Below are 27111 nucleotides of genomic sequence, written 5' to 3' on the forward strand. Positions count from 1 at the left end.
TGGAAATTAACCAAAATTTGGAATCAAAACATTTTTGAAAATGACGGTGCTTTCTTTGTTGCATATTTCGAATACGAAAAAAAAAAAAAATTCAGAACAATTTCATTTTAATATCTTATAATGCAAATATTATTATTAATGTCCTTAATCGTTTACATTAATCGTTACGTTTTAATTAGCCACATAAACATAAAATTAACAAAAAGTGCAGGTCTATACTGATGATAGTATAGACCTGCACTTTTGATGCACATACTGATGACAGTATACGGAAGATCGCATTGGCAGTGGTATTTATAGTAGGACCCACTGTCTTGAGACTACAGTAAAGCAACGCAACCCTGACACTTGCTCTGTCTATAGGAGTGAGTTAATTGCGATTAATGTAGGGCTTGATGCTATCATATCTTGTGCTTGTGATTTTGGGGAACTATGGGTTTTATCAGACAGTCGCAGTGCACTGCAACATCTTAGTGGCTGGTGGTATGCGGGCGATGAAAACAGCGTATCTATTCTGCTCAAACTGAGAACTACGATGTCCTCAGAAGTACGACATCCATATCCAATGGATCCCGTCACACTTAAACATTAGTGGTAATGAGGTCGCTGTTAGATTGGCCAAAGAGGGTAGGGAAAATAAACCGGTCACTGGCTCTTCGCTTTCTTATCAAGAACTATATTCAAATGAAATATCTAGACTCAATTTAATATGGCGTATTCCACCTGCGCACCAATGGTACATGGGAACATACCCTGGCACTCTGCTGGAAATCAAATGATGCCGTGGCTCCCAGACTGGTCTGGCTAGACTAAAAACTGGTTACCTTAAGTGTCTTTGTTTTGAAAGTGGTAGAAAAATCCATCCCACTTGTAAAAAAAGCTGTAACCATCCAGCTTCACCGGATCACATCATGGGTTGCATCGAACTTTCTATGGGAGTCTTAACATCCGATCCTCTTATTATTGTAAATTTCTTGGTGGTCAACAACCTACTGGAACTGATCTGACATATGTCAGATCTTTTGAATATAAGCAACAATAACACATAATATTAATCAATTTGCAATCAATCAATTAATTTATAATCAAATCGTTGTTTATATTATGCATGCAATGCATGCAATTATTGCAAACATGGCCACAACAATATTTTACACTTCGTGTTTGCCACTTCATTTATACGCTTTACTCAAATGTAATTTCTAATATTCAAAACAGATTAAACCATAAGGAAAAGTTGAATGTATGAATATTTCGCAAAGGGTTATTAATTTATAGTAATTTTTATCATCCCTTAATGTAAATTCATACAAATCTGATTAAAGATTAAAAATAACAAAGAAAGATTAAATAGGCACTGATTTTAACTCTTTCATTTGGAAAATATATTATTGAGATCCTTTTTCGGTAAGATTCTAATGGTAATAATAGTAACATAAGATATAAAATAGGAAGTCATAGCATCTACGGTTGTATTTTAAAACGGACAATTAAGATTTCGAATATGATCCAGCCATAGCAGATTTCATGTCACTTCTTTAAACAATCGAAACTTTCAAAACACTCAAAGCAAGCCATTTTAATGTTTTCAGCACGTTACATGTATTTTGTTGCTACCTGCATTCATAATTAGGGAATTTTGCAAATACCCAAAACAAGTTCTGTCAAACTGTTTTTCCTTAAACACCGCATCGACGTGCAGTTTAATAAGGCATGCACTGATAACATTGACTTTCACCCTAACAGACAGAGAATAGGGAATGTACGGATTATACTGTTAAATCCAACTTCGCAAGAAAATAGCTGATACTTCAAAAGCGCCTGTTTATTAAATATCTCTATGCTTCCGTGTTAAAAAGCGTAATAAGATGTAGGATGCAAATGCAAATACAAAAGGGAACTTAGGGAAGTAGGTGAAAAGACTAAACGCTAATTAAAGGGTGAAGTCTTTTTACCGTATTTCATATAGTAGCATCTGATGCTTTTTTTTTTTTTTTTTTCACCTTCGACGGATTATCAGTCTCCAGAACTTACAGTTTACGTAACAGAGCTTATTCCGAAATTTCTCAGAAATATTTTAAACCTGTATTCCAGCTGAGGATTACTTAAATCTTCAACATCGTAAATTAAATGTGAGTGGATCTAAAATTTTATAGCTTAGAACGAGCAGAACACGCTTCTTGAATCTTTAGGAATTTTCTTTGAACGTACGAATAAACACGAAAAGACTTAAAGAACATTTCAAGAACGTTGTTAAATTGAAATCGCTTGGTTTCATTATATTTATATTTGCATTTCCACTGTTGCAGAAAGTTCGGTTGAAATGAGCTATATGTTTGAAGGTTAAAATTCACAACAGATTAAACAGCTTTATCTCTTTGTTTATTATTTCAATATCCTTCTTCCTGAACTAATGCAAATCTTACAGAAAGGCTTAAGATATCAATGGATGTAGGATTCTGTGCCGATTTCTGATGTATCAAGCTTATTTTATGTTAAAGTCATTACTCGTAAAATATACGGACGCATTTAGTTTAATTACTTTTTCCGCATACGAAAAAGAAAGTATTGTAATCATCAAACTATTCCAACTCGATATGTTCATGAATTTCTCTGAATCCGAATGGTGCCAAAACAATCGCCGCCATTTGAGTTATCATGCTGACAGATATTTGATTATTTCTGTGAGCAGGATAAGTCAAAATATTTTGAGCTAGAAGAAGGAAATTTGGTATATGAACATTACGCCTCATTTTTAGATTTCTTTCAAATTTTGGAAAAAATCCATTTTGAAGAAATCTGTCTGGACGGTTATACGAATGCAAAGGGACACTATAATTACAAAACATAGAGATAAAATTTGGTCTACAGGGTAGAATCCGCATTGCCGACCTGCATCAAATACGGAAACACCTCCATCAAGGGGTTGACCTCTCTCGGTCTTTATTGCCTCATGTGTGTAAGAAACGCAATGATTAAAATAAACAAAATTTGGTATGAGATCTTCCAACTGTAATTGTAATTGTGTCAAATTTTGGTTGCAGTAGGAGGGGGGGAAAGACATCCAAATTGTATACTTGGTTTTCTCCTATTTCTGTATAAACCACATTCTAAGAATTTTAATCACCAAAATCGCACCTAATTCCAATCACCTAATTCCGTAAAAATGTAGGATTCAAGCCATTGATCGTTATTTCGTAATTATTTTTCACCAATAACATGCCATTAATATATAACTACTATTTTTTTCTGTGACAAAAAGCATACAAATCCTCATGTGGGGGATTAAAAATAAAAATCTGAAACTCTTGGCATTTATGGTCTTGCCTAAGCTCCACAGTTCCATGCGGGTAGGAATACAACGTCATTATAACAGAAAATACGAGAAGGTTTGCAGAAGACCACTTTCACTGGTTAAGTTATATTTGCATTCCATCTCGAAAGGTTAAATAAAGGTTTTAGTTTAGTTTTATAGATTATATTTCATTTTGTAGCAACACTAGGGTAATTTCAACGAGATCTTTTAAGTTTGAGGTATGCTTAGAGGAAAAGGACGATATTTGAGCTATATCTTTTATCTGCAGATTTCTGCATCATATCAGTGGAAGAACACTTAGCACGGATTTATTTTCTTACACGACGTCTTTTCTGTGTAATTGGAGTTCGAAACTGACACTTTTCTTCCCAGAAACTAAGAGCTTATCTTCAGGAAAGAGTAGCCTAAGGTGGAGAAGGGAAAATTGAATATGTGAAACTTCCTGACTGCTATAAACTGGTTATACAGAAATTGTGAGCTCTCATGAAACTACAAAAAACACTTTTCAAGGAAGACACAAAACAGATGCGGTAGTTTCAAAAATAAATTATGAAATTTAACCTTTTAATACAATTGTGAATTATAATATTAAAAAAACCTTATGAGATGTTTTTTTTTTTTAATTTTTTTAATTTTTGTATAAAAGTTGACAAAAGAAGTTAAGGGTGAAGTTTATTATATATAAAACAATTAAAAATCAATTATAAGCTAAATTTTTAATTAAAAATATTTAATTAAAACAATTAATTTAAATACATTTCTAAGAAATCTCCCCCTCAAGAATGAGGAGAGTAAACAATTCTGCTACAAAATTAATTCAATTATCAAAAGTAATTGAATGAAATTAAACCTTTCGTATTTTGGATCAGAAAGAAATGAATTTCAATCATCTAACATTTGATTGCAAAAAGCAATAACATTAGTGATGCAAATATTAATCACTGCGCTGTGTAAAATTAATTATTTTTTATTTATATAAAAATTTGAAATGATTTCACAGACTTGTAATTTAATAAGCAATAGATATCTCAAAGAATGAGTAATACGATATCCATTTAAAATTTATTTATCGTCAACTTGAACTTAATTTAATTTAAAATTCTAATTTTAAAACGAAGTTTTTATTCAAAACTTGCATTTTTCTCGAAACAGAATACAATATATTAGAGAAGATCAAATAAATAAATGAACCAAATGAATAAATGACACGAAATAGCTATATTTAAAATTTTGTAAATAACTTCTTGTTTGGAAACGGTTTTGTTTTAAAAAGAAATTGAAGCATTTATAAAATCACATACAATAGCATTTTAAAATTTTTTAAAACAATAATTTAAATAATAAATTTTATATTTCATATTTTTTTTAATAACTTTATTAAAATATATCAGTTTTTAAAATATTTTTGAGGTTAGTTTTTTTCTTCTTCTTATTAGTAAAAATGGGTTCCCTGATAGTTAAAATATCTAGACGTTATCTAAATTCATATGGTTACGGAAAATCCTCCCTTGGGTGTATAGTGAAAAATTGAATTAGTAAAGGATAACGCTGATTTGTTCTAAATATAATAAGAAAGGCAGATAGTAAATACCAAAGCATGCGCAACGACTGTACTTGCAGAAATCAACAACACAGAATATAGGATATTAAATAATAGTAAGGATATAATAGGATAGTAAGGATAGTAATAATATACGAATTAAATAACCCTACAGCTGAATATCCATTAGATTGCAACTCCATTATTGGAGTTCAAGATCAACACTTCAACGATTGAATTTACTTGACTGGCTGACTATAGAGTGGTTCTTTGATTATATAGCTTCCTTGACAAATTTCAGATCCTAAGAGAGTTATCAACTTGGTTTTGGGGCTTTAGAGAGCCTCTATTTTATTTACTTTTTTTCCCATGAAATCGTCGCCAAGTCTCTAAATGAACACCAAGTTCGGAGATCATTGAAACATCTTTCTTGGCATCCATTAGAAATATCTGTAAAAAATTCCTTCTTTACTATAAGATTAACTGCACACAATATTTATAGATTCCTATAAAAATGTATTTATTAGTCAGTAAATAAATCAATTAATGTAACCAAAACAGATTTTGTGTCCTAAAGAAGCAACTGAAAACTTTTTATTTTGTTATATAAAATGAAGCTACGCCCCATTGGTAGATAAATAACCAAATAATGAGTTGTGTTTTATGTATAATCGTTTTAATATAGATGACCTAGGAAAAAATATTCACAAAATTCTTCTTGATTATTACATTTGATGGTTCATTTTTTTGATTTCGCTATTTTAGAGTAATATGTGATTAAATTTTAAAATCGGAAGTTTGAACATTCCTTTGAATTCTTATTCATTCAAGATACAGAATTCCTGCAATAGCTTTTTTTATTGGTAAATAATTCTATATTTATTTAAAGCAACAAAAACTTCTTTGATAGATTTTGTCGATATCCTTTTACGTTATCGATCGTTTTACTGTGAAATTTGATAGTTTTTTATAAAAATATTGCTGAAGATAAATATATCATTCTTCATTTGATACCTTCACATGAAAAAGGAAATTTTCTACTGGACCTGATAAAATAAATGAAAGATACTGGATGCTATTTTATATTAAGACCTGAATTCTCAAATAAAATAAAACTGTAAAAAAATTGTGATAGTTTATAAATTGTGCTTTTTAATCTAATGACATCTATTTGTAATCTTCTTGTCCCTTGTAATCTTCACTTATTTGAAAAGGGAAATATTTGATTTGTGTGCGTCAAAGTTTTTATATCCGCTAAAAATGTTTTGAATCAATAATTGTTTTGCTAACATTTAGAAAAAAAAATCCATCAGTACTTTTGTTAAATATAATTTGAATTCCATATGATACGCACACACCATGCAAAATATTCTAAATTTTCTAATAATATTAAAATATTCTAAATTTTCTAATAATATTAAAATATTCTAAATTTTCTAAAATAAAATAAGTCTAAATACTGAAAAGGATAAAAGTTTAAAGGATTCGCAAAAGATTTTGAAGTAATTATAGTTTAAACTTATTTTATTTGTTGTTTATAGTTTAAACTTATTTTATTTGTTTTTAGTTTAAACTTATTCGGTTTGTTATATTAAAACCATGTTTTGGAATGACATTTAAACAGAAAATAAAATTCTACAGGTTAAAAAATATAGAATAGTGAATAAGAGTAAAACGTTGCTTGAAAGTATAGTAGAGACTGAGTATTTTAAAAAAAAATTGCATTCTATTACAATGAGAAAAGAAACTAGTAGGCATTATCAGTGTAATTGAATAAGTATATGGTCTGTTAGTAACAATGGATGCATAGTATTTATAATACCAGAATGTAAAAAGAAAAAATAATTAATAATTTTTTTTTAGAAAAATGAAAAGATTTGTTTAGAAAATGAGCCATACTATTAAATATTCAAAGTGGATCCTTACTTAATAAGAAAGATGCCAGAAGTCATGCAAATCTTACAGTGTCCGATAACCAGTGAATCCTTTGTTAACCTACCATTTTAAGAAAAGCATGGCATTTTAAATATTCATGCTAAATCAATTTTTATGTCAAAATGTTTCATTTCTAATGAAATGGCCGTAAATTTCTCCTTTATTAATATTTTATAAATTTCATTCAAGTCCTGTGACTAAAAAAGGAACTTTCCATTTTGAAAACAGTTTCAAAAAGAGGAAATTAATCTCCCAAAAACGAGAACAAAAATAACACTTGTTCTTTCTCTTCCAGACTGCAACCAGACTCTGATGGGTGAAGTGGGGGCCAAATACCCTCTGAGGATAACGGAACCCATTCAGCGAAACTTGCCTTTCGTATGCAAGCTCCATCTGGTTGCCGGAGGTGGAAGTACTCTGGGAGAGAGACTCGAGATCACTTTCCTCTCTTTCCAGATAGGATCTCTCACTTTGGATAGGTAAGATATTTATTTGAGTCTGAACGACAAGGGGGGAGGGGGACGGTTTCGTTTACACTTTTACAAAGTTGCTCATTCTTCATTGCATGGAGAAATAGTGAAAAAATTTTTAATCACAAACAATTTAGTAAAATATTATATTACAGCAAATAAATATTTAAAACTGAGTGATGAATTTGACTTTTCGCTTTCCCGTTATACAAAATGTGGGCAACTCACGCAGGAGCAATACTACAAATAATAGTTCTAGCATTATCAATAGTAAATAATAACATTCAATACTGCAAGTAATAGTTCTGACTTTTCATTTAAACTAAAGCAGGCTTCATAATATATATATATATATATATATATTTAAAAAAAGGTGATATTCTGTAAAGTGCTAATTTTATACATGCTTGTTATTTTTTTTTTTATTGCGAAAAGCATAAAAATCCGAACAAATATATTTTCAAGACAACCATCTTAGAATATAATCGAATATAGAAATTATATTAGCAAAATGATAATTTCAATTTTTTTAGATGTAACTAGTCTTTTTGCCCTTAAATTTTTATATAAGGAATTAAACTAAACAATAAACATGCAATGAATGTGGATGAAAAATAATCCTCTTTAGTTAATATTATATCTCTATATAGCAAGACAAAATATGTTATACAAATGCAACGTAAATGTTTTTAAAAATGAAGATGATGATATATAGTTGAAAATGTATGAGAAAACAAATGGTGTGATGCTATATGTGTTCGATAGAATTCGTAATTGAGTTACTCGAATTAGATAAATTTTTGCCTCATTATAACGAACAATATTGGTATTTATATTGTTTTGATAGATGTCATCCTTTATAAATTAAGAATCGATAAACACCCTCATCATTTTTTTTCAGTCTAAAAACGTGACACCTCGTTGTAAAAATTGACTAATTACCGTTGCATTTTTGCGTAGTAGCTTCAGCCTTTATTAAGTTAATAATGAAAATGGCACAGAAGAAACGATTTTTTTTCCTCTGTTTACCTTTCTTGATGTTGTAGACAGAAAATTGCTCGAACATGGAATGAAGTTGCTATAACGCAGAGAACAATTTCTGAATTAAAAAAACTTCTAATGGCTACCATTCCTTCTAAGATACTAGGTCAGTGTCTCAATCTCCTTAAGAATATCATAGCATACGTTTAAATTGCGCTGTTCTTACCACCGCCAAGATAAAGAAATGATTCATTGCTCTTATATGAGATTGAATATATTTTACCTTAAACATTTTTCGCAGAAAGGATTCAATTCTAACCTTTCCTCTCGCCAAAAGAACTTTTTTTTTCAGTTTTATTAAATTATGTTCAAAGGGACCCTTCAATTCTTGTATAGACAACACGTAAAATAACAGTAAAGGCGGAATTAAAATTATAACAGAATGTAAAAAACATGGCTGTATATTTCAGATATAATATTTATATTCCTGTATTCTTCGCAAACACAGAAAAGTTCTTTGACCTCACTTGGGAATCCCCTAAAACACCCCTCCCCTTCTAAAGTCTCGTTACCTCATATACAATCTTTTTGTCTCGCAAAGAAAATGACAATGTGCATTTTTCCTTGTTATATGCTCTTCCTTTCTCATTTCTGCATTTTTTATCTCTAATATATTCCCATATTTAATTTGTCTTGATGTCTTATGTATGTTTCTTTAAAATTTTTATCTTAACCTTTCATCGCCTTTTCCATCCTTCTACGTTTCTACTATAAAATTTGAAGTGAACAAGTATCTTTTTCCTTAAATGTTCGAAACTATTTGCAAAGAATGCTAAAGTTCTCTTAGTGATTCTTATTGATTTCATTTCTAGATGAGAAATCAATGCATTGACTATCATGTTTCACATTCTATTTTCACACTTTCTATAGTTTTATTATTCATTTCCACAACGTTTCTTGAATTGCATTCGATTTCCAAATATTTTATACATTTTCTTCTTTTTTATATGCTTTAGGTGTTTTTTCCTCCCTTCTTTTCTCTGTTTTCCTAACGGTTTTCCCTTAATTTTTTTTAAATTTTGCTATTATTTTTTTACTTCTACTTTCTCTCTCTCTTTTTTTCTTCGTATTTTGTTACATTTACATAAGGCGTTCCAGAAAACAGTGGGACACGCATTTATTTCCTTAAATATTGCAATTAGACATATATTTCCAATCACAAGGTTTCATAAAAAAAGTACGTGGATGTATGAAAACATTTTAGCTTCTATAAAAAGTAAATATAAAAATTTACAAAAAAATTTTAAGCGGACACCGTAGCAAAATAAAGTGACAATGAGAAAAATATTCATATAAAGATACAAAGTTTCATGCATCTATCTGCAAAAATTTCTGAAATATTAAAAGTCATTTTTCTTTTTATTAAGACTATTTCACCATCTGTAGCTTGTGTTTAAACGAGTCACGGCAATTTTCCAATATAATATACAGATTACAGAAGATTATCAAAAGTGCAGAAACATAATAAAGTATTTTTTGACAATTCTGCAAAGTTGTGTCTTTTAAACAATTTTTTTGTACATGCGATCTATTTCAATACTTTTTAAATAAAGGCAGCCTTTTAAAGATTATAGATATATATATATATATCAATGGAATTTAAATGATTGTCTGATTCTTCTGTACAATTGGTAATTTAATGTGCTATCTTGTCTCATCAGAAAATCTGATTGACTTTTTTTCAGTTCTATCTGAAATTTAAAAATACGAGTGTTATTCCTATTTATTATGTTATAGTAATACTATAAAGAAAGTAAATAAAATAATGTACTGAGAAGAATATCTGCTTTATACAACAGTCTCAATAAACAAAAACAAATACACAAGAAAAAATCACGAATATAAATTCTGTAACACACGAATATGTTAGATATGTATGTAAAGAAAAATAGACTGAATAAAACATATTATTTAAAGAAATAGTTAACCTTCATAAATCATACAAAACATAAATTAAAACTGAATCATAAATATGTATTTCTAAGCATCACCTAGAGAAAAGTAAACAAGTAAGTTTGTCAAAATGATAAATGACTTTAGTTTATAGAACAATGCGTTGGTAAATATAAATAACACAACTATATATAATGAAAAAAAATAATTCAGAAGAAACATGTCAAATGGTGTGAAAAGTAAGGAGAAAATGTTAAATGATATTTATAGAAGAACCGTCATTGATATTCATGAAGAATTCCGAAATTCCTTCAGATAGATAGATAGACATATTTTATGTTAAATAACTTTTTTCTTTCTTTATTACGCGGTTTTGAGAAAAAAATAGTAAAATCTACAAAAAAGGTGGAGAGAAACAAATATCTGACAACCTTTCATTCTTTTCTGGCTCTGTTTGATGAGTGATGTTTGGAAAAATCGCTTTTAGTTTCATGTTAATGACTTGACTAGAAATATTTAGGAATTCTGAAAACGCAACTGTTTAAGAAATAAAACTTAGTAAACTCTGTACAAAATATTCTTGATGCAGGAGAATTGCTTAATTCGTACTGGCTTTCAATCGACTGAATTATCGAAAAGTATCTTCTGGATTTTTTTTATCTAACATTCATAAAATAGATGAAATATATTTCAGACTGAATATAAAAATTAGAAACTGAAAATAGTATTTAAAAAATAGATCATAACCGGGAAAATTTATAGCTACATTTTACAATACGCTATTAAGTGCTATTTCATGTCTTTATTAGTAACATTAATTGTAATTATATTGAATTATTTACAATATAGCAAGTGACTATAAACAGAATTTAAAATTCCAAGCAGTGCTTTTCTAAAAAAATGCTTAACTTAAAATGACAATATTCTAATTACAACAGTGATAAATTAAAAGATATTTTGCATTGAATGGGTGATTACAAATTTTTTAACTTATTTATCAGAACTTGTTTATTCTATTTTTTTCATATCTGGTTCAAAAGCTGATAAATCATAACAACACATGTATATTCGTAGAATTTCAGGAATAAAATGCTCCCAAGATTTTAAAAATATATAGCCAAGATTAAAAAATTATATATAAAAATAAATATAAAAATATAAATATAATTAAATAAAGAAAATTTTCGTTGTTGACAGAAAACTCTTATTTTCTAAAATCTTAAAACATTGAATCAAAATAATTAGTTTGCCTTATTTCAAATATGAAAAGATGGAATTCTATAATTAATTTTTCATTCACTACCTCGCATGCTAGAATTTTGAATTGCATCCGAGAAAGTGAATGGAAAATTGATTGCAAAATTTTATATTTGATGAGAATTCGCTATTTTAATATTTTAGTACATATTTATCTGTGAATCGATTAATTTAATTAAATTTAGATCCCATAAAAGGAAGCTCACCTAGTAGTGAAAAAAGAGAAGAATTGATTTTAAGATTTAGTGATATTATAATAACAAATGCAAAAAGAAAACTATAAATTAAATTCAAGTCTAAAAGCAAATCACATATATATCATAAATAAAAAATAATAAATAACAATTAATTAAAATGGAAAATGTACTTTTCAGCTGACTAATAAAAGTGCATTTAAAATTTCATTTTATGAGAAACTTCACTTTTTAATTAATAAATGAATGATACTATTTCTAACATTTCAGGATATTATGTAAGAGTTTATAATTATATGCTGTAGAATTCGATAATTAAAATAAAAAAGCTATATATTGAGAAATCTATGATGACTTCAAGATTCTTTGCTTTAATGATTTTTAAGTAATATGAGGCTGTACAAGAAGCAAGTTATTTATAAAACAAATCCATAAAAATCTAGTTTTGAGATTTAAATTTTTAAAAATGAATAATTGAAATCTTTTTCCCAGAAAACTCCAAAATTTAAAGCTAATTATCCATTTTATGAAAAATATTCAAACAAAACGTTTTTCTTTTATCCATTAAGGAATAAAATGTATAGAAATTGGAAAGATTTTAAAGGTTAAATACAATGAATTTTAGATCATTTTCTACTTAAAAATAAATTAGAAATATTAAATTGACCAGATATTGCAACGTCAGTGCTAATGCATAGGAAACATGAAAAATAGAGCACGATATCAAATATTATAAAATGGTTAGGATAATTGGGAATGAGGTTTGAGGTTTCGCATTTTCTTCGATTTAAAATGATTTTTTAAGATAAAAGATAGTTTTATATAAGTGATTACTATAATTTAGAGTGTGTGATCGTGTTCTGGAGGACTTATTTAACAATACTTTTTTTCTAAATAATTTATGAATTAACCAGTCTTAGAGCAGAGGTCATTAACCCGGTGGGTTCCGAAGGGCTCTGTGATGTAAAGATTTTATATTATTTCGTAGCGATTTTACCTATCTTTTCATCGTTCAAATATTTAAGAAAATATTCCTTCAGAAATTATTTGTAATTCTATCTTCCCGCACCTTCTGCCACTGGTCTTCAGAAGCCTCACAGTTCCGAGCTAAATAATTAGTAGAATGATGGTTACACAATGCCATCTATCGGAGGAAGATGAAGTCTTTAAACTCGCACATTGTTTAGATTCGTCATATTAAGAAAAGTAGATATATTATAACAGTTTGGATTTGCTACACTGAGACACTTTATATGCTGTCAACAGCTCTTTTCAGTTTATTATTATTATTATTATTTTATGTAAATGGCTTTTTCAAATAATGATATGTAAAGAAATTCCTCTGAAATAGAATACATGAAATAAAAGCGAGCAGGCCTTCATAAATATGAAAAGAATGATTTTAAACATATCTTTAACAATTTTTAAAATATTTAACATTTTTGCTATGAAAATAGGGGTAGAATTTCTCTTTACATATTCAAAAAAAAAAAAAAAGAAAAACTAGAATAAAAATAAAGGCATTTCTGCAATTAAAATCAAAATAATTTTAATGGAAACTGTTCATACCTATTTATGCGATATGTTTATTTATTTATTTTATTATTTGGATTTGTATGTATATATGAAGAGAGAAAAGGGAAGGAGATTAAAATTCAGTATTAAATAGAGAGAACAAAAAGGGAAAATACTGGCAGTAAAAACACTTGGATGCTCATTAGAGAAATGTGATTCAAACAACCTGGATTCGATGTTAAATTTAAACTTTATACTTTTTCCTCATTACCACTCAGAAAATTCATCTTTATATGGTTTTAAAGTCAAGTTTTTTTCTTTGTCAAGTATGACTAAGAATCAGAGTAAAAAGCACGAGTATGGATTAAGAATTTAGATAAAAACTTTTCTCGAAAATTAGAGCTTTTCATACTCTTTTTGGACTCTGATTTTCATGCGATATAAAAATTTTACAAAATGGTAAGAAAAGTTACACAAATTACATCCTGAGTAGCCTGGAAAAAGGAAAAAAAAACGCCCAACCCAGAAGTTAAAGTAAGAAAGGTATTTCAGTTTAAATTTAGGCGATTAAATAACAATTCAATATCAAAGTAATAAATTCAATAATATGAATTAATTACACACACGTTTGTATATCCGTTTATTATTATTATTGAATAATATTATCATTATTTATGGTTCTTAGATTTATTTTTTGCATTCAAGTTCTAATATCTAAATATGCTAACGAGTAACAAGCAATTCTGTAGGACGGCAAAACATCTTTCTGTCATCAGAAATAAAATATTAAAAAATATATACCATTATCTTCATTTTACAGTTCCAGAGCAATTGCTAATGAACTGCGGAATAGTTTGTTGGTACGTCTTGATATTTAAGTTATGCAATATTTAATAAATTAAACCGAACCCTATTCCCAAATGGAATAAAACTTGCCAAATACATAATTCTGTAAATAAATCAGAAATGTCAAAGTAGGAATTGTAAATAAATAAAATAATCGCTAAAACGAAGCCACATCATTCATATTCAAACTGGTAATACCTATATTCTTTAAGATATATAAATAATTTAACAATCAATAAGCAACTCCACTTCAGATAACAGTTGAAACTAGTTTAAGAACTGGGTACAATTCTAATTTCCCTACTACTTAGAATTTATATATAATATTTCATGATATTATCATAGAAAACTTAAAGTTTTCTGAAGATTCAAAGGAATAACATAAACCTGAATTTCAAATTTCATTCAGAATAACTGGAATGTCATTGAAGGCGTTTGAAATGCTCAAAACATCCATTTCAATGTTAAGGTACAAAAAATCATTATTCCACTAAAGAATATCTGTACTTCGAAGCGAAAATAAAATTATTTAAACCGGTAATAGTAATGAATATAACAAATTACTGCATGAATTAAGTTTTAGGTTTAAACAAATAAACGATATTTAATATCAAACACAAGCAGTATTTCGATTTAAACTGATATTTACAGTTACAAAACTCCGTATCAATACTATTAAACATATTTCTAAACCAACTATGGAAACAAAAGCAAACATTTATAATTATCTAATAATTAAAACAATGTGAATGCAAGGTTGTCTTATGAGTTACAAAAAGTCCATTAAGATATACATTTTTGTTTAATATTATAATCGAAATATCTGATGATAAATGGTTTAATAATTCTTAAATCTTAAACTAATAGTTTTGTTTAGATTTCTCTTTTATATTAGCATTGGCGAATCATACATAATTTATTCAAGACTCTCTAACTACATTTGAATTAGAAATTTTCATTTGTTTAAGACATTAGCTTAGACAGTCTATTGCCAATCTAATTTATTTGAGTATTTCGACAGTTCGTTTCACCACACTGTCGAAAAAGCAACGCAGGCATTTAATTTAAGACGAAAATGAATAACTTAAACAATATCTAAGCAGAATAAAATTTTAAGTATTTGCTACTGCTGATAATAGATTGACTTTTTTTTTTTTTTTTGTAGAAAAATATGTTTCTTCCTACAGTATTTTTGTTTTTAAGTAAGTTTCTTATTTTTGTTTCCTTATGGATCATGCATCCTACTTTTTGTAGGAGGATTGGTAAATTATTTTTTAGTTCTTTAATATTGATAAATTCATATTATAATTTTTTATATCTATCAAGTAAACATTTTCAAATTTAAAACAGAAATTTTCAATTTTAATTTATATTAAGGAGGTAGTGGACTGCATCGGGTACACTTGCGAATTATTCCCTTAGGGTTATGAATTTTTTTCGCATATGTATTAATATATAAATACGTGAAATATTTTCGAAAAAATTTTAGACTGAAATATATTATTTAAAAAAATTTAAAGATATATAATTTTAAAAAATTTTAAAATATTCCAGGCTACTCAGTTTTTTAATTTTTCTGTTATTTTTTCTTTATTATCCTATAGAAATTTATTTAGAACAAAACTGTGTATGATTTTGTAATTCCAATTAAATGTTAATTTTTATGGAAACGCACTAAATTTTCATAAGAATTATATATTTTTCTTAAAACTAATACTCACTTTTAAGTATTTAAAAGAACTTGAAATATAAAATGCATATCCTGTTTTCTTTTAATGCTTACCATCATCGATTAAATTTAATTTCCTCAAAAATTAAGGCACATGGAATATTTTAAAGATATTTTAATCTAATTAGAATATTATTTTGAGGAAAATCATTCAAAAGTACTTTTTTCTTTAGGTCTTTTAAATATTCATTTTATTGAATAATACATTTACTAGTACTATTTTAGTTGAATATTCATATATAGGTTGGTGATGAAACAATCGGAAGATATTTTTCGGTTATTTCAAAGACCACTGTTTCTTAAAGAACAATAGCCTTATCAGATGAAAACCGACCTATAATTTTTTTTTGTATATATCTACACTAAATTCTTTTGATTCAAGTGATTTTATTAAAAAAGATCTTGGTAAAACTATGCCAGTCAAAATAAAGTAATCTGATTAATAAAAAAAGGCTTAATTTATTGACATTATTTGATATAATGGGTGTACTTCTATTCTTTCAACGATTGTAAAATACTTTGCATTAAATAATAATCAAATGCATAATATTATCTTACATATTTTCTTACATTCTATGTCAAGAACCTTTATTAAATATTTCCGAGTCTTCAACAAAGCTAACAAATATATAAATGAAAGATCTTCCAATAAAGTCGTCATCTGATCGTGGTTCAAAATTACGATGTCCGTTCCAAAATAGCCCTAGTGTTGCTTTTAAACGGGACGTTAATATAACTATAAAATAAAACCTTCCAATCAATTAACCTTCCTATCAACTAAAACCTTCCAATTGTACTTGGTTCATAAATAAAGGAATAATGATAATACGAAAGACAAATATTTCATTTCTTGTTCACTGAACGCACAAAACTGATATCGGTCACTTGCCGAACAATGGAAACTTTGCCCCTAGAATGGAATTCATTCATCCTTTCTAGATTCTAATATCATTTATTATTTACCAGTTAGATCATTATGAAGGTATTACTCAGAATACAAGACCATTTATTCAGTCTCGTTTAGCTATTAAAAGTTTTTTAATGTTTTACAAACAGTTTTAAATATAAAATTTTTCATTAGTCTTTCATTCGTGAAACTAAATAGCGTGTTTGCCTTTCGGGGGCCTTCACCAGATGAATACATATAATTGAACATTCAATTGCAAATATTTTTTACAAGATGAAACTGTATTCGCGTTATATATACATATTATTCATTCCATTTTTCGTCCCTTCTTAGAGATAAACAGAAGCGTATATTAACTACTACAGCTCTTTCCTGTCGGCTATCTGTATCTGATATAAAATGCAATGAATAGATTTTAGCTTGTTTATTTAATGGCTTTTGTTGGAGTTGAAAACTTTTACGAAAAGATATTGGTCCATTTAGAATTTAATGGCGCGACAAATGTGATTTCTTCATTTTAATTACAATTCGCTTAGTTCATATTACATGAAATATAACTTATTAATGAACTCAATATATTAATTATTAATGAACTCAATAAAAAGTTCAGAATTATAATTTACTGTGCACTTGATCATTATTATCTTAACTTTATTTCATTGTACCCATTGGCATAGAATGCCAAGTTTATACACGATACACTTTTAATTGTTTCATTACTGAGTTGAATCTTTAAACCCATTTTTTTTTCAATTTGCCTTTTCTGAAATCATATCTGCTATGCTGAAAGTTAGACATATTTTATTCAAACTACTTGAAATGTTTTCTGTGAACTTTGAAATATCGACCTAATAGAATTAGGTGTCGTTTTATAAAATATTGATTTGAATTTTTTTTTAACAAAAGCGAAACAGAAAAAAAAACACCTGATACTTTCCAAAAAAGTCACACATGTTTTTAAGTAAACATTTTTTTTCCCCCTCAGAAGCTAAATTAAATTTCTAAAATCGGATGCCTTATTTCATTATGTTCATTAAGAGTATTCTTCAGAAAAGCATTTGAACAGCAAATATTGGAAACTGAATGAAAAGATGCATTTTTTAAAAAAATACTAAATTTTAAGGAAAATTTTAAAAATTTCAAGCAAAAATTTCTAACCGAAAAAATATTGTGAAAATTCAAGTATCTGAAGAATTTACATAAAACTACAGCGAAACAAAGGAGATTCGCTGGAAGTTGTAGAAAAAAAATTGCAGTTACCGATTTTTCTTGAAAATTTAATACAGTTTATCAAACTGAAATGATAGCAATAGAAATGTCATAATTTTAAATCGTTCCATGAATTTTTGAATTTGAATTCTTATATTTTTAAAAAAATTAAAATCCTTAAACTGATCTTACTCTAATACATTTTCTCACACATTGATCTTTTCTTTCAGCATCACCACAACTTATAAACTGCAAACGAGATTTGTCTATTTCCCCACACCATTCTTTTTCCTCTCAGTCCGAAAGAGAAGGAACGAAATCTCCTTCACTTAACCCACGTGCCAAATTAAACCAGTCAACGTGGCCCATTATTCCTAACTCAAATAAAGATCATTTCCCTAATTAGAGATTTGTGCCGGGATAGTCCTCGCATTAGAGGCAGTCGAGTGTAATAGAATCAAAAGGTGTGATTCATAGAGGCCCGATAGTGATTAATAAACGAGGTTCCGAATTAGCGGGTAATTAGAGAGTGTGTAGTTAATAAGCGGGCCCTGACTTAATCACTTCATTTACTTTGCTTTTAATGAGGCTCTGGCAAAATAATTATGAAGAACCCTCACCTTTAATCAGACCAACCCTTAAAGTGGGGTTTTACTTTGGGCGAACAAATGTTTGCGATTATTAAAGCGATCAGTTAATTGGATAGACAGGGTTTGCATCGATCTCTGAGCGGTTTTATTAATTTAAAAGTAGAATATTATTTTGTTTTTGCCGATTAGAAATAAGCAAAATGAAAGAAAAGTTTCCCAGTTTGGTCAGTTTTAATGCTTGGCATTGTTTGGAAGGAAAAAACTTCTTTTATCTTTTGCCGTTTACTTTGACATTGTTATTTCTAATTAATTCTTTTTCATTGCACTAAAATCTTTCCAATATAGTAGAGAATTGAAATACAGATGATTTTTTTTCCTGTGAAATTTAATTGCGTTAAAGAGAGAATCTAAAACGGGAGCCGAAGCATTATTTGTAAGCTTATAGATTAGTCAATAATAAATTGATTGCTCGTTTGTTTAAAATTGCTTCGACCTTCATTTGTAATTTTTCACGAAACTTTTCCCTGAACGGATCATTTATATTCAAACGTGTTGCTAACAAATTTGTTCATAGCAAGTGACACTACATTTTTTTATATTATGCAATAATAAAACTAAATATTACCAATATTAAAAAAACACTCCATTGAAATACTAGCGGTAGTTTATTTCTCAATTAATAGACCAACTATCGAAATCGAATACACATCGAAATAAATCATATGTAAAATGAGATCTCTAAACCAACACTAAAGTCTTCGAGATTCCTTGCGTTTGCTCTCTTCACAATTTGATTTGAATTAAAATTCAGATACAAATATTTTATATTTCTTGTAAGAAAGGAAGGATTCCATTTTCCATTTCCATATCAATAGATTATAATGGTTCTGTTCTAAAAATTGTGAATAATCTATTTAAGAAATAAATCGAACATAATTTAAAATATTAGAATACTTAACAATTTTTAAGAAACTTTTAATATCATATGACTCAGTAAAAATGGTACATGAAGTAGATTTGTCTGCAAAAATAGAACAATAAAATTTAGGAATAAAATGAATTAAAATCCACATTCCCCAATTTTAGATGAACTTAGAATTTGAGTTTATTTGTAAAAACGAATCATTCAATCGAATCTGTACTAGGAAATTTCATAGCAATGACAACAATGAGAAACAGCTGAAAAGCCATCAACAGTTACAACTAATTTTGGAAAATCTTTAGAAAAATACAAAGGGTTTTTTAAAAATCTCTGTTGATTCTAAGAGGTATTTGTTAATTACTAATAATTAAGTAATAAAAAATACTCTTTAATTGGATTTGCTTGAAAATTTCTGGTATTATCGTTTTATTGTAATTGCATTTTGATATGAAAATGAAATATTTAAAAGCTCTATTGAAATCGTTTACAGAAATAGCTATAACTTTATGGAGTTTTTATTTAATACACTATTGCCAGGCTATAAAGTAGTGGGAACTTCAAAAGTACAGGTTTTATACAAATCTGGTGTACCCGTTTTGATTTTTGGAACATTTTATTTATTCAGATATATGACTCTAATCCAAAGCATTCATAGGTTTGTTATATTCCATAATTTTCTCCTTATTAGACAGAATCTAACAGAAATCTGAACTTCAGCCTTAAATAAGTATTATTTGAAATAATTTCATTTCATGTAATTGGTCTAATACTCGATATGGACGATTTTCTTTCTTCCACGATGTTGGCATTCATAAAAAATCTAGATCAATTTGTTTTAGATTGTTGCGATTATTTCTTCACATATGCTTCATTTGTAGGAAAGTGTAAAATAAATGAAGCCCAGAAAGGGCCGAAGTAAATATCCCCCAACAACACACCCGTCAGCTTTTTCAGCCAAAATTTCCGTCCCGCTCCCATAACTAAAAGGATGGCCTGTCTCTCAAGATTAGATGGTGCAGAGAAGAGGCAAGCACTTCTCCTCAAAGTTTCTTCAAGAGCGGCAAAATTCCCAGCGTAATGGGATTTCATTCTGCGGTGCTGCAGCGCGTTTAATAATTCCCCGTTTCATTACCAGTCGATGGTAATTAGAACCATTTGGCGGAGGATCTTCACTTTTATTATTCAAGAAAATTACTGTCGGAAGCCATAAAATTTAATCTTCAAGTGAGTGCGAACAGCTTCTGCTTATTACCCCCTCTACGTCTACGTCTTGGAGGTAGTCAATAACTACTCGTTGCCAAATGGATAAACATAATTAGGGTTGTAATTTCCACTAACTTCCGAGTAGTTTGAAGGAGTAAGATTTTTTTTCTTCCTCGCCAGAAATATCCAGCTTATGGGTATTAATCTTCACCATATTTTATGCAGTGGGTTCATTTTGAAATTCTTAATAACTCATTGGAGAATTTATTTAATTATTTTTGAAAAATATACATATGACATTTATGCATTTGATACTAACTTTTTATTGATCTACATTGCTTATTAATTAAAATTATGAGACAACATACCGCAGTTGTTATCCTTTCTTATTAAAAATGCCCTCGACGTACGTAAGGGACTCAGTGTCCAGATGATAAAATTTGAGTGTGGTGTTGAAAGATTGCAAATTCGAGACTCAATTCTGCCCAAAGATACAATGCCTGCGAGACAAATACGCGTTAAACATAGATTGTTATATCAGATATCCTCTTAATAATGTAATGTGTATGTAAGAAAGGCTGCACTAAGCGTCGTGGCCACCATTTAGAATTAAGAGTTGTATTTGAACAGGGATGAACATTTCTTATGTTGAACTTCTATTGATAATATATAAAATAAACTTTGATTTTTTTTTAAATCTGGTATTTTAATGCTCTAGAAAATCAAACTCAGTAAAGATTTTCCAGAACATTCAAACAGGAAAAAGATGAGTACACAATCTTATTTTCAGAGTATGAACAATAACAGAGCATAGATTATAGCAAATGCTTTGAAAATTCCACTGTAATCTATTTACTACAGTTGCTCATTATTATATTATAAGATTCCAGAATCCAAAATGAGTACAAATCAACGAAGAACATAGTCCTCGACATCCACATTGAATCACAACTCATTTATTGAAAAAGAGAATAAATTTCAAGCCAATGAAGTTCACAGTATTTTTAAATTTCTTTAGCAAAAGCATGTAATGCTTAAAACATGCGTGGTATTCTTTTTTTGATCACGCATTACAAGTGACATCCTTTTGTGAAAACGTTAAGAAAAAACTGAGAACACTCATTAAATTTTTTCATTTGATACGTTCATATGGGATTTATTTTTTTATTCATGAATAAAATACATGTAAAGGTAGTTTCAAAAGTATGTTACTGCTATAAACGTATAAAATAAGAGAAAATCCATTATTAGTTTTCTTGTTCATAATGAATTTTATAGCTATATTCGATATCACTCCAATCGTTTAGCAATAAAGATAATGATCAAAACTCGAATCGCCATTTTAAAAATATAAAGATATATATCAGGGTTCTAGGTATAAGTTGCCGTTCGAAGATATTTAAGCGGATGTTATATTTCTCTCTATATTTTTCTAAATTTCAATTTCAATATCATTTCAGAAAGAAGTAAAATTCTGGAGATTAACGAAGGATCAAGGAATAAAACAGATATTTTATATAAGACTTAAATCAGATGGAGTTACGCATATAATCAGTTTGTGCAAGAATGAATTGTTCAAAATTTCTCTACTTTATATTTAAAACGAGCTTTATCTTAAAATAGGTATTATAAATATTTCCTTATATTATTTATAATAGCATACAATTAGTGATTCAATTACTCATTAACTCGCATCCGAAATCAAACAACTAAGCAATGAGCGTCAAGTTATTAAATTCAGTAAGACAGCTATGTTTTTCTTTTGTTATTGTTCCCCTTTTGATGTCTCACATACAACTCATGCGTCGAAACTTAATTGGTGTCAAGAGAGGCTTCGTTTCAGTCCGTGCTGAATTGGAACGAAATCCTCTTTTCTCTCACATCCAAATTATCCTGGGAAATGTGACTTCGCTAAAGTAATTGGAGGATCAAAAGGATTAGCCTTTAGCCGCCTGCAGTAGAGATCACTAATCCTATTATATTAAATATTTAATCTTACTGAGTTAACAGAGAGTGAATGACACTTTGAGAGACCTAGAGCTTTATAGAGAACAGGAAGGAATTCGGATTCAATTAAACGACTGTAGAACGTAGTTGAAAATATTCAAATTAAAATACTTCCCTACCAGCTAGATTTAGCTATATGCAAATAATTAATCTAGTTGAGTTAAAATGGCTGTCTTAACCTATTTTTCATACGCCAGTGAATGTTTTAAAATATATCATGTTATACGTTCCATAAAAGGAATATTTATTTCTCTCAGTGAAATAAACTCTCAAAACTCATAAATTTTAAAATCAGGTAAATAATAACATTTCTTAATTCTGTCAGATTTTGTCATACTGTTAAATATTTTTTTTTAATTATGTAAAAAAATACTTAAATTTATCCTAAAAAAATCTTCTTTAAATATATTAAATTGATTTCTCTTATGCATTATATCAAACCTTCTCCTGAATGTGTTTTTCTCTATAAACTTACTGCTTCCATTAATGTCAAATAAAAGAGTTCATTTCAAGGAAATTGCATAATTATCTGCAGTTACATTCCGGAAGCTTATTCCTCTCACTTATTGATGTTACTTTACGAATACTATGATAATGCGTGGCATCACTAACACTTTAGTCTAGCAAATATTTGAAGTGTAATAAATATTATATGAGATATGCTATATTCAAGTTACTTTCCTTTTACTTCATCATACGTATTCTTGGAAGGTAGTTGTCATAAAATTTCCTATTCATATAAAAATTATATGTACACGTATGAGTTCATAGTTTCGAATTCGTGTCGACTTATTAAGAAGATGCAAGTTTCACATCCGTTTTTCATATAATATGCCGATAAAAATTTTAAGATATGTGTATTTGCATTTAACATTTCCAAACATTGTAGACTCACCTACTCTCAGATGATTACTCATTCATTATTCTCTTCCGTTATTATAGATGCGAGTGAGTTGACGATTCGAAAAAACAGAGAATGAAGCAATTTTGTTGTTCCATAGTAGTAGTTTATTAGTAGCTTTTCGGCAATTTTCGCTTGAATATATGAGATTAAACAGCGAAGACTTCTAACTAGTTTTTTTAACCACTGCCACCCTAGGACTCGTTTATTGGGTTATCTTTGTTATATAATAAAAAGAATCAAGCTAGCATTTTGAAACTCTTTACATTGGCACACTGCATCCAAAGTTTTATGTAGATATATGGTTAATATCAAGGTTACAAATTAAATTTATATGGCTTGGTGTGTTTTTAAGTGATCGCGTTATATTGCGTATACACGAGTGGATAGAAAGATTCTGAACCCACTGATGGATTTACTACAAAATTTAATATGGAATTTGAAGCATTGCAATGAAACTTTATACCAGATTACATTTATCGTAACGTTTTATGACAAAATGTTTACAATCACAAGATTGGATATGAACACAAACATATTGACAGAGGTATTTCATATAAGTCTGCAATTCTGTTGTGTGTGTATATATATATATATATATATATATATATATATATATATAACTCTAAATTTAATTAATTTCCTTAATTTAGCTTAATTTATCTTAATTTAGCTTATAGTAACTTCATTCTAAAATATTCTCTTATTTCGTGATCCAATTTCACTTTCTCTACTTAATTAATTCAAGAGAAGCTTTATAAAATTGCTGAATCGACTAAACGCCGATACTTTCACACGCTCCGCGTGAAGGAGTAAAAAGATGTTCAGTAACCACAATCGTTTTAAAAGATCCCTGTGTTTCCTTTACATGTGATTGACATGCGTCAGAAATCCCTATCAGAATCTTAATAATATACTGGCACTATGAAGAAATATTTTCCCTATGAAAATCTCAGGTTATATAAGACGAGGGATAATATATTTCTCTCTTCTTACCCACTTCCGCTTTTTGCGCCGCGCTGTGGCGGATGCGCAATGTCCGCGTCTTTACTTTTAAATAATTATGCTTTCCCGATGGATTAAAAGGAATTTAAAAATATAAAAAGTCTTTCCACTGTCTTCCAAACTGCATCCTGCTTCACATAAAATAATATTATATATATAAGTAACCAATCTAAAGTAAGAAATAGTTTGAAAACGAAACTAAAATGAAAACGAAACAAAACAGTTTCGAAATCGCAACTAAAAATTATTACCTATTCAAACTAAAACCAAAAAAGGAAAAGGAAAGAAACTTCATAGTATTTAGAGAGCGCAACTGCAGCTACTTCTAAAACACAGATGAATTGATACAAAAGTATTAAAATCAAGTTAATAGGAAAATCAAATAAACCAAATAAAAAAGAATTCGGCCTGAAGACTTTTTTCAAGGGTCACCCTCAGGCAGGGATTCAAAGAAAGGGATTTTTTCTGTGAAGGAAATGCAGACATTTGTCTAATAATGATTCCTCGTGACCCGAAAATCCCCTGAAATTAGGCCCAAGAGATATACCATTTTAACAGGAAGGAAAATACAAAACAACAAATTAGAAGAAAATAACCACTACTAAGTAAAAATACAATAACAAAAATAACAATAAAAACAAAAAATACCATGAAATAGCACTAACGGAAAAACGAAAAGGCAAGTACATACAATCAGCAGTCAAGGAAATTTTAAGCTATCGATTGTGATTCCCGCTTTATAAAAAACACTAACGGTAAATTAGGTAAGAAATTGTAGGCACCCAGCGCCATCTATTGAGTGATCTAATATGCAAGGAAAGATCTATTTTTATTTAAGCCAAAGGATTAATCCCAAACCATACCTTGTTTAATTAAAAAATTGACATTACAATAATTTCTAGGAAATTCATTTTTAATTAAATTTTTAATGAGGTTGTTTGATGCTTCAATATAGGAATTTTTATTAGAGCAAACCCTTTTGATCCTGTTAACTTGTGAGAAAATTAGATTTTTGAAAATTTTAGAGTTTAGATTGGAATGGTAGTTACATAGTTTTGTTATTTTAAAGTTGAATTCATCCCTTTTATCGTATATATCAACTATTGTTTTATCATTAGCAATTTCGATTTTTAAATCCAGAAAGGTAGCCTCAAGTTGATTTTTATTTGTTTCCGTTAGAATTAAATCTTTTGGATAGCAATTAGTAGCAATATTAGTATTGTCGAAGTTACTCAAAAGTAGGTCATCAATATATCTCCACCCGTTTATTAAACTATATTTAATTATTTTTTTCTCATAGTAATGTAGGAAAATATTAGCTAAAGCACTTGAGAAAGCTGTTCCTATTGGAATGCCCTTGACTTGTTTATAAAAATTAATGCCATTAAAAACGTAATTTTCAGTAATATTAAATATATATATATATATATATATATATATATATATATATATATATATATATATATTATCGTGCTCACAGACATAGAAATATCATTAGGAGAATTTTTTTCTCACCGAGAAGATGCACTAACCAGATAAGATATCAAGAAAATACTTCAATATATTTAGTTTAATGTTTTCATTTTTTTTACGTTTGACTTATGGTATATTTTATACCCAAAAGAGTATACAAACACAAAAAATAATAATATATATACATTTTTCTTTGACTCATAAATACAAAGGGATCATGAAATATTTTTCTTATTATAAGAAAAAAAATAAGAAAAAACGCTTGAATATAATATGGTAGCATTTTAGACCAATAGATGGCGTAATTGATGCAAAATAATGATTTTATATTCGATTGTTATCAAAATGGCTTTAACGAATTTTTGGTAAAAATAGCGTCAATGATTCACATAACATGAGTGATTAGCTCACGCATTATTAATCCATTGGAATAAATGGCATCAAACATAAAAATTTAAATCATACAACTAAAATAAAATTCATACTAATTTTTTAATACATGATAAAAGTACCCGAGTACTTAAAAATTGAATAAAATGTTTCCATATTCTAAATAATATCTCCTATCGTTTAGTCATCTCTAAATTTTTTTCATAATTACTTTCACAATGTAAACCTGTCTAATAAACGGTAGAATTAGCAATAATTACACTTGTCCTTAACAATGGTGTCTACAAATACTTTCAATTTTCATTAATGTAATCCCTAAATATTTAAAAGGCAGCGTTAGGATCTTCTTCCAACTGAGCTGCATGAACGAGTGAAATAACTTTCTTTGGAAAAAATCTCTGCGCTTTCTGCTTAAAACATCCAACAAACAAATAGAACAGTGAATTAAAGATCTTTCTCTGCGATTATAATTCGTTTACAATGGGCTGCACTCAACAAAGAATGGTAAAAAAGGACTCCAGAACTTTTGCTGACAATGAACCAAATTCTCTTCAAGTTATTTCGATTCGATGACTACGAGTACTTATCGAAATCGGACTGAAACTATTCTTTTTTTTTTATCCAGTTTTTTTTTTTTTCTTTTCTTTTCTTCCTTTCTTAAGAATGGCATCAGTATTTATCTTGGAATGGATGGTGAATAACTCCGAGTTCTTTTTCAAGTTTTGACAGGATAAAAGAAAGATGTTTCTGTTCTTCCCTAATGACTTT

General features: G+C 28.5%; 1 protein-coding gene across 1 annotated transcript in view; it reads left to right on the forward strand.

The window, feature by feature from the left end:
* Positions 1 to 27111, forward strand: part of LOC129961960 (uncharacterized) — a 291846-nt gene that overhangs the window by 240265 nt on the left and 24470 nt on the right. The window contains exon 3 of the mRNA XM_056075609.1: positions 7087 to 7270. Coding sequence (XP_055931584.1) covers positions 7087 to 7270 — 184 coding nt within the window. The remainder of the gene's footprint in view (positions 1 to 7086; positions 7271 to 27111) is intronic.

This window comes from Argiope bruennichi, chromosome 2 (genome assembly GCF_947563725.1).
Source record: "Argiope bruennichi chromosome 2, qqArgBrue1.1, whole genome shotgun sequence".
NCBI lineage: Eukaryota > Metazoa > Arthropoda > Arachnida > Araneae > Araneidae > Argiope > Argiope bruennichi.